The sequence below is a fragment of the Melanaphis sacchari genome, unplaced genomic scaffold, assembly GCF_002803265.2.
Source record: "Melanaphis sacchari strain LSU unplaced genomic scaffold, SCAv2.0 Contig229_pilon_pilon, whole genome shotgun sequence".
NCBI classification, from domain to species: Eukaryota; Metazoa; Arthropoda; class Insecta; order Hemiptera; family Aphididae; genus Melanaphis; species Melanaphis sacchari.
In genome coordinates, this window is record NW_020271106.1 from 12,485 (window position 1) to 23,326 (window position 10,842).

Below are 10,842 nucleotides of genomic sequence, written 5' to 3' on the forward strand. Positions count from 1 at the left end.
TTCAAAATTTAATTAAATTTAAATATATTTCATATTTTCATTTTACTTTTACATACCTATGTATACCATTTAACATTATTAATTAATTTAACATGTTTGTTCCACCTCACATTACATTTTTTCATTTCGATTGTTAAAACAAATGTCTTTAAAATAAACACATAAAATATTTATTCATTTGTTATAATGTATATAATCCAAAATAAATAGGCACTCTTATAGTGTATACAGTATCATAGTACCTAAGTTGAATGCGATCATTTTAAATTTGTTCTTCGAAAATCATAGTTGTAATTATCAAAGCTGTTATACCTTTGTAATTATCAAAACAAAAAAAACGGCTATGATTCCATATAAAGTTTTAATAATATTAACTTTTACAATTAATATAAGCCACTGTGAATATTCTGAAGAGGAAATTAAAAAAGGTAACGAACAACAATTAGTTTATAAAATATATTTTACCTATTTCTAAATAATTGAAAACTGTTGATTAAAAAACTTTAAGTATAAATTATGTTATAAATTTATTATTTAAAAATGAAACATCATCACTGTTAATTTAGCATTTTTATTATTTAGATAATTGTTGTCACTTATCAATAACTATTAACTTTTCATTCGTTTAAGTTTTATTTGAAATTAAAGGTCCAAATTTAAATTTGAATGGCACTAATTTGTAAATTTAAATTTCCATTTAATTCCTAATTATAATTGATTCACATGTAATATTTAATAGGTTATATATTAATAAGTTACAAAAAAAAAAAATTCTATAAAGTAATAAATATGGATCTTTAGATCTATTATATTTTACCTTTCTATATATTTTATCCTAAGACCACACAATGAGCGAGTAAATTCCGGCCTCAAGCGCCTACGAAAATTATGACTGACATCTTTACTCTGTGATGTATTGACGTTAATACCCAAATAGTTCATAGTATTATTATGTATATCAGACTCAAATATCCAGTGATCGTCTTTAAAGTTGACACATTGAATGAGAAAACGAGATGTTGACAAACGAATTGAAAGTTATAATATAATAATTATACTGCTAAATGAAGATCGGTCCCTCTTTTTTTGTTTAAACATAATTTCTGTTGTTTTATTTATTACATTTGTTTGTTACTGTCATCATAGATTTTATTATTGTATTATTATTACTATTATTATTCACGCAACCATTACTAATATATTCTGATATTTGTATTCAAAGCTCATATACCGATAATTTTTAATAAATAAATAAATTATATTTATAAAGTAATGTATAGTAATACATATTATTTAAACATGCTTATTTATTTAGAAATATAAATTATATTGATTGATTTTAATTTTGAATATTAGTATAGTATTAAAATATTTGAACATAAGAACTTTTTAACTCTGTGTTCCTAAGGGTGCCTGCATAACCAAAGACGAGTGTGTATGCACTTCACAAACACATTCAAATATAATTTGATTTACATACAAAGATACTGTAAAATTACACAGTACAATTCATGTTTACACATAATATAGCGTTCATACTCGTATACATATCAACGCACTTGTATGTGTATTCATAAAATAAAACGCAGAATATTAAGTCGTATGCAATTTAAACAAAAAATAATAATACGTAAAAAGTACATAGACTTTACCAATTCATCCGATTTAAAATATGCAAAATATATAAATGATAAATCCCAGGATCAACCATTGTTTTATATTATAATTTATAATATACGTAATACTAAACATATTTTAAATATCAAATCATAAACTTAATGCATATTTTATTTTTGTTTTTAGAATGCAAAAGTAATGGATTTTAAATCAGTAAATTACAGTTGTATTGTAGATATGAAATAACTATGATAAAATGGATTTATTATATTATGTACCTACTTAACTTACTTTTATAATATTTCAAGCTTTATCTTATATTAAAATTTAAGCATTCATATTTATTAAGTTAAACTTATTTATTTAATTTAATTTTTTAGTATGCGCTGGTAAGATATTTATTTATGTCAGTATATGTTTCATCATACATTTTATAATATATTTGTATAGTATTGTTTTAAGATTCCAAGGGGAGCAATACATTGTTAATTTCGTTTAAATATAAGATTAAATATTTATATTTTTATTATTATTTCTTAAACGTTTAAATTGAAATTATCTATAGAATTCGTCAAAATTTCAAAAATTACAAATTATTTTGAAGTTATAAATTCATAAAAATGTTTCGGTTTGTGTCTAACATAACATTAGGAATGTATAATAACTTAAATTGTTTTTAATACAGTTTATTATGGAGCTACTCATTATTAGTAATTATAACGATTATTACGCACCTGGCGGGGAAAAACGAAAACTGATCGAAACTCGAGCTACATTGGGCGTTGCCGCCGACCATTTTGGCAATTGCAATTCTCTGTCTATTACGACGTCGTCGACGGCGACGACTATAGCCGACTAAAAGCGACAAAAAACAAAGCAATTAGACTCTTCTATTTGACGGGGGTCCAGGCGTTGCTCTGCAGTTCATTTGGATGAGTTATGGCAGTGTGCCTTTATATGATTTGGAACGGTGTATATGAATTAATTTAAATTTTTCATAAAAACAAAGTGAAGTGATGAATGGATTTACTTGATAAAAAAATTTTTGTTGTCACCACCTTTTAGTGTCAGGTAATAAATACAGTTATAAATAAAAACAGTTTAGTATATTATAAATTATAAAGTGGCAAATTATCTTTTTTCATAGAATGCTTTATCATTTATTTCAAATTGGACATATACTGATACAGTGACAACCAGAGATTCGGACTCAATACATTTACATATTTGTTTGAGTAATAGATAGAAAAAATCTGATTCAGTACATGTTTGTTTTTTTTTTTGATTCTTATAAAGGTGTCAATTTCAATATTGATATTTTATTATACATATTGTTGTGTGCCAATATCAGATCCAGATCCAGATCCAGGGTGTTATTTAAATGAAATGTACAACTCATAAGAACAATAATGTTTTATTACGTATAAATAAAGTTCATGTAACTGATAAAAAAAGTGGCTGAGTGTCGTGAAGTTGCTCAGGTCTTCGTGGATATGGTACATCTGCCCTTGTTGGTCTCTGGACTCCCTTATATACAAAGAAGTGCTTTCACACTTGAAAACAACAATCTCCAGGATGTCTTGTGTTCTTAATTGGCAATTCGTATAAATGCCATAATATATTTAAACGACCTCTATTTTGATATATTTATTATGATGTTTTTAAAAACAAGATTCATAGAAATATGAATCTACTATCTCTTATATATTATAATTATTCGGCCACATAAATATATATCTAAATTACTAGTGCTAATACTTCTAGCAATATTACATTAATATACTTATACATATCATATCTCGTAGCCCATTACAATATTTATGCGCATTAAGTCCCGATCCCTGCTGATAACTGATGAATCACATTTAGAATTTAATGTACCTACAGCGAAATGGTTACCTACTTATTTTATAATTATCATGAAAACATTTTTAATTTAATTTTATGTTTACTAATATAATATATTTAATTTTGAAAACAAAATAACAGCCACTTTAAGTCTTGTTGGGTTTCAATGTAAGTATGCTTATTTATAGTGTCTATCAAAATTAAGTGTTATCAAATCAATTATTGTTATATTTACTGTATAAATGATCAAATATAATAATTGAAACGATTTTATAATTATTACCAGGTCTGTGAATTCAAAACAATGAAAATCCTTAAAAAATTCTTTTAAAATTTCAAAAATGTAATGAAATATGCATTTAAAATGACAAAAATTGTATTATCTTCGCAAACATCAAAAAGGTACTGAATGACAATAATCTACTAAAATTATTGATCAATCGATTTGGAAATTCGTGACTGATATACTGATATGCCACAAATAACTAGAAATATTGCCTTATTTTATTAAATTATTATATTTGATCCACATACAGCTTATGTAAAATATAAATTTGACGTTCGCACAACCTGTGTAAAATAAAAATATATTCTCAAAAATGTTAATTGTCAGAATTCGACTAAAAATAGGAAGAAATAAACTAAAATAAAAATATGACCTAAACATTTAAAAACGTCGAATAATTCAAAATAAAAGCTTCATAAATGGAACTTTTTTTACATAATTCAAATTCATAATCAGTTAAAAAAAAAAATACTTTCCTACAAATTCACATACCTAATTATTACAGATTTGTATTCAATACATGTTAATATAATAATTGTGAGATACATAAATCTCCATATAATATGAGAGAGTAATAAACACCTGATGTATTAAATGTATTTCTGTAGATAAATTACCACTTATAAATTACAATTTCGCAATGCAATATAGTAAGTAATTTAGTGAGGTTATAATTTATATTTTTAAAATATATTTGATGCCTAGGCATAAAAAAAATATTAGACAAATAATATTCGGCAACATCCATTACGGCGTGTATTAATTATCTGTATAATAAATGAATACAATATAACATGATTTTTTTTTTTTCCATTAATTGTGTGGTAACTCATGTTTGCGGATAACAATCATGAAATATTAGCTGTTAGTAAGGATAAATCTTTCACATTTGAATCACAATTAAGTAATCAATTAACCGAAGAAAATATAAACAAGGTGAGTTTTGTAAAATTATTTTAAATTTAATACTCATCAATTGAACTATCTTATCTAAATTAAAAATATTTATAATTTTAATTTTTTTTAAACAAAAAAATTAAGCATTTAGTCATTATAGTTCTCTAATCTATTAATATCTGCCTAAATACCTAATATTTAAAAAACTAATATAATAATAATTAAAAATAATTTACAATAAATCAAAACTTTCAAAATTTAATATTTAGCATTATTTAATTAGAGTTTCATGAATTGCTTATTTACATCTGTTCTTAACGTTTGAAACTTATTTTAATTTTATTAAATAACATTAATTTGACTAATCAACTATAAAATTGATATCTGACAACGATATCTTAATTAATTTTATTATTCAGAATGTCAATAATACACTTCAATTAGAAGATAAAATAATGAAGGCTTTAGATATAACCTTATTGTATTTAAAGTAACAAAGTGATTTTAACTCACGGTCTGCTATTTGTAGTTTAGCATTTCTTTGTTCTTTGAAATTATGTCATAATGATTATGGAGAAAATCTTTTTTTTATTTCATAGCTTCGTCAAATTTTAATACATTATTTCAAAAATCACAAATCAAATACATATTGTGTTTTACATATTTTATTTACAGCTAGAACAGGACTATGAAAAATCACTACTGTCAGATAAAAGAAAAGGTATGTTATTTAATACATTTTTATAATCGCTACAGACATAAATTATCTTTTATATATCTTAGCCAAAGTTTTAAATTGTTTGACTGATATGGGTGTTGTTGGTTAAGAACTATTGTTTATTACAACTGGTCGACAATTGCAGTTATGCAAACGTTTTTAATACCAACTTATTATAATATTATATAGACGATATAAATGTGTATATTTAAAAAATAACATTTTATAATTATAAATTCACATATTATCATTGTAATAAGCAAGTTTGAGTGTAATAGTTAATAAATGATAGCCAGATTATTTATAATCCCTAATATTACTAATTCATCATTGATGAAAGCATTTGTATTATATTATTATCCATAGAATTTGACACATATTTTTAAAAATAAGGAAACTATTAAATAGATTATAATATTTATGATTTCTGATAGATTTTATAAATGCGTACTACAATGAAATCATACATTTTGAGCATAAACGTAAGTATTATTCTTAAAATGTTTCTGTTTTTATAAGTGTGTTGCAAATTAATTATAAAGTTTGTTATAAATATGTTGAACTTATACTTGTGTTTGTATTTTTAAATTTATTATGTATTAAGTGAAAAAAAACAGAATCAAATAAAAAAAAATTTATTCATTTATTACAGTTACCCCGATAAGTCCAAGAGATTTTTGTATAGAATTTTGTGAGTAACACAATAAACATGTACATATAATAAATTCAAATTTTTCTAATATAAATTTTCCATCCTATAAATTAATACCAAAAAGAGATATGAATTTTTCAAACGTTAACAAAACGCGCAGTGGTGGAAAGTTCTACGGTTTATACTTTTAAAATAACAAAACAAAAAAAAAAAAAACTTTTATTGTTAAATTAATGATAGCTGCTTTTATTTAAATATCAAACGTTGTCAAAATATACGAACATAAACTTTATAGTGGAAAAATACGGGTTCAATGTTTTCGACGAATATCGAATTTGTGAGAAATTTAAAAGTAAAATACAATAACAATATCGTGTTTATATTGGATATTATAGCTTTTACCCTTTGTAGGTATTTCTCATAATATGCAAATGCCAAATACAAAACTAATAAGGTTATCTATACAACATCAAATTGCATAACTAAATTAATGTTAATTGTTCAAGTTTATTTTCATTGACGTTTGTATAGAGTATGACATAAACATTTTAACATGCTTTTTTATGCTGTTTCATTGAAATGCATTAAAAACATACGTATTTTGTGTTCAGTCAATGTGACAATAATTATTTGTCTTTTATCAGTTCTAGTCATTAAATACAATTAATTGAGAATATCTTTTATAAGGTAATTAAACTATTAGATTTTGACGTGGTTTTTCAAATAACTATCGTTTAAAAAAAAAAAAAGAGAAAACGCTTGTAACGGTTCACACCAGATAACAATGTAATTGCTTTATATTGATATATATATACGACCCTTTCTTTTTATAATAATGTAATTTATTCATCATATAATAAAATACATAAATATTTAAATACATATATATATATATATACATAATAAAATTACTTTTACAATTTACATTTTTTATGGGGTGAACAGGAATATTGTTTTTATGCCCGCTCAAATAAGTGGCGTCTAATTTGCAATATTTGTTCGAATTAGGCGTGGCCTAGGTAGGCGCGCTTGAGGGGACTTGTTTTTACACGGGTTGTCCTGAAAAGGATAGTTTTGGTTTCTTCGTGTTTGGCTCGTCCTACGATCCGTTCGATGTGTCCGTCTGGTGTAGACCACCTCTGGAGTTTTTCCGGGGCGCCGGATTATATCCCTATACCACGGATCTATGTGTGGCGCATCGAGTATCCGCGTCGAAGTTCTGGTTTACACCATTCTCCGACGTCGGATATAACGAGAGGTTACCACTTGATTAGTTCCGTGGACAGAGATAAATAACAGGTAATCCGTAACACCCAGGAGTCGTCGTGTGGCTTTGTGGAGATGCGTGGCGTGAATCACGCCCGGAATCACGTCGGACGTTGCTCGACGGTCGTGACTCTTGAATGTCAGGAACGTCGTTGTTTTTCGTCAGTACGATCAAAATGTGGCGATGCTCAATAAGAGTTGCACACGGGATCGTATCGGTCGTTATGGCTGGTAGTCACTCTTGAGGTTTCTTCTGATCTTCAATCTTCGATGTTTACTGGTGTAAGGTTGAAGAAGAACTGTGAATGAAACTGGTCTCACTGCCGAATCATACCAGTATAAGTACTACTATCCGTACCGACTAGTAAACACCTCGATATTTCGGTAGATCGTTGTGTTTTGTCTTGTAACGAATTTAGTCATATCTCTGATGTTTTTTGATGTACAATCATGAATAAAACATTGTTGTCTTTGTCTCATCTTCCCCTATCCGCCGATGTATGTATGATGTCTATATGGTGTACGGGAAGACTTGGATTTAACCCTTAAGTTCAAAATGTGGGGTTTTGCGCTCATCCTGTGTTATTATTGGTTGTCGTAATATTAATGTTTAGTTGTACCGTTTCACGCTTTGAAAATATAAATTGTAGATATGTACTATCTGATTGATGTTGTAATTTGTTATGTAAAGAATGTGTCGACTTTGTCAAGGACATGTCTACAAAAGTGTGAGAAATAAAAATATAAATGTATAGGTAAAAGTAACTTTTATTATTTAATTTTATTAATACCCTTAATTATCTATATTATGTATAACCTACTTTTTTTAGAACGATTGAATTTTTTTTATAATTAATTTCAAATCTACCAGAAATTTATAATGTTCCTTAATTAATAATGGTTTTAAAACATACTTAAAATAATCACCAGCAAATATACTAATGGATATGGGAAATACTATGGTTATGAATTTTAGTCAATAGTTAATTATGGTTGTAAAATTATATAGATACCACATAATATGTATTTTGCTAAATTAATGGTATTTAAAAAAATATGGTTTTTCACACCAACGTCTCTGACCACCGGTTCTCCGGCGACCGTTTCTATTATTTTTTTTGTCTTTTCGCCACCGTCTATCGGTACTTTTGTCGGCGTGACGTTATGACTACCTTTTAATACCGCGTGATCTGTGTGCATTACGTGTACGAGTTTGAGGTGTCTACACTACCCGTCGTATTTTAAGTCTACACACATCTGTTCGTAGTCAGTGACATACGATTACGTAAAATTTTGTGCGTCCAATGTTTAAAATTTAAATCAAATTAACGCCATGGTGAGTTCAACGACCCTCGACGCCACCATCAGTATCAATAGAAAAACTGTATCTACTACTATAAAACTTAATACCTATTAAGCGCGAGTCGTGTAACAAACTGCTTCAGCAAATACTTACGGCGTAAACAAATTAAATGTGAATTTTAGTAATATTCTTACATGCTATAATTTTTATTGTATCTATTATTTATTACACAATTTAGGTACATGTATATTATTTTGTAAATTGAGTTTATCTGTCAATAAATAAATAATAATAATGAATAAATATATCAAGTGTCCACGGTAATGTATATAATAATTTATAATATATTTATTTTAATAATTTTAATATATTCCTTGGATATATAATTCAATTTCTAGACGAGCACGCCCCGAACTTTAACTTTGCTTAAATTTAAGGAATAGTATATTAACAATGTGAATATTAATTAGACATTTACGTAAATACGTAAATAGTTAAATAGATAATAAATCTTTAAGCTAATGTTCGTAAATTACGTAATAAAAAAGCTTAAAAATAAAACAAGAAGGCTACAGATACAGAATGTTTAGAAATTCAACACTAGAGCTAAGATTTTAATGACCTCAAATTACACATAATGCACTAAAAACATATACAAAATGACCAAAAGTTCAAAATTTTACATTAACGAGAGAAAAAAATTTAATTTTAAAATAATTAATATGATAAATTATTATTTATTCATTTTATATTACATAAAATAGGTAATAATTTGTTAAAAAGTAAATTAAAGTAATATACTTAATTTGAGTTGACTTGTGAGTTTATCTGGTTCCTGATGTAATTATTCTAAAAACCAATTCAAATAATTGAATGAAAAATATATTATATTTATTTTCACTTGTACACATTATTGCATTGTATAATTTGATGGTTTTAGTTTTTCAAATAGAAATTGTGTCGGTGATCTGATAAAATGTTTTATATGAAGAAACTTCGTACTTCGGACTTCCTAATTGACTTATTTTGACTTTTTAAGATTTTTAAAGTATAAGATCTTTTAATATTAGTGTAATAGTATTATGTGTTCAATATTGGTGGAAACTTTATTGGTACAGAAATATTCTGGTATTCACTACTAAACTTTGTATATACTAGGGCTGAAGTATTGAATACTTTTCAGTATTACAAATATGTTTCAATACCAGTTTGAAACGTCGAAAACCGAAAGTTCTGGATACCAAAAACCGATATGGTACGGTATACCAAATAATAAAAAATCTAACACAATATTTTACTGTAATATTGTACACTATATTTTATATAATATTATAATCTGTATTATTCCATTGATACTAGAAAACAGCAAGTACTAACACGGCTAAATGAATAGGTATTTTATATCTCTATACCGTAGCAGATTGTATACCTACTTGTCCAATTTATTTTGTGCAAATTAATGTATATAACAAAAATTTCCAGATTTTTAAAAATTAATTTTACAATTACTCAAGATATTACCGATTCAAAATTCATTTTAATTTGTAACGAAAAGATGAACGTGAGTAATATTTAATACAGAACAGTCACTTAGTGCAATCATGGTAAAATAGTATATTTGTTATGATTAATAAAAATTGAAACTGTTTCAGATCCATCAGATTATTTTAGTCGAAATGAGTTTCCCCATTGATACGGAAATACTACTATAATAATTTGAAAGACTCTGGTATACCGAAAATACCATCAGGCTCTATAGTGATACCATAACGCCCTTACACACTAGAGTCGGAATATGGTTCACGCGCGATGCGATTTAATGATCACTACTAAACATGGATATTGTTGATCGTATTTATTTGCTCGCCTTACATAGGTGGTGTATGAATGATAAAAGTGAATAAAGCTGTATAATTTAAGCGCATGCGTTTCGACGATGTTAAATCAGCCGTTCGCATCGAACTTATTCGCCCTATCGAACTATAGTCTCTTGAATTCATTTGAATTTAATCTTATAACAAATCGGATTAATTTTTCAAATATCATGGACTGGAGTTGATAATTATAGCAATTTTACATATAAATAAAGCTACTAACATAAACTGTATTTAACACAATAAACCCAAAATAAAATTACACATTCTAAATACATTTTACATAACGAAACAAATTTAATTTTGATTAAATGATGCACTTAAAATTGCTCTATTTATAATCAGTTAAATGTTTGCAGATTTTCTAATCGTATGATTATG

At 26.2% G+C, this 10,842-nt stretch overlaps 1 protein-coding gene across 1 annotated transcript; it reads left to right on the forward strand.

Moving 5' to 3' along the window:
- The first annotated feature begins 209 nt into the window (after nt 1-209).
- On the forward strand, nt 210-6,065 carry LOC112594285. The gene is made up of 9 exons (XM_025338989.1): nt 210-428; nt 1,804-1,812; nt 1,998-2,006; nt 3,607-3,633; nt 4,360-4,401; nt 4,614-4,687; nt 5,324-5,369; nt 5,801-5,848; nt 6,019-6,065. Exons 1-9 carry the CDS (start codon nt 344-346, stop codon nt 6,063-6,065), a joined length of 387 nt encoding a protein of 128 aa, XP_025194774.1. The 5' UTR covers nt 210-343.
- The last annotated feature ends 4,777 nt before the right edge of the window (nt 6,066-10,842 follow it).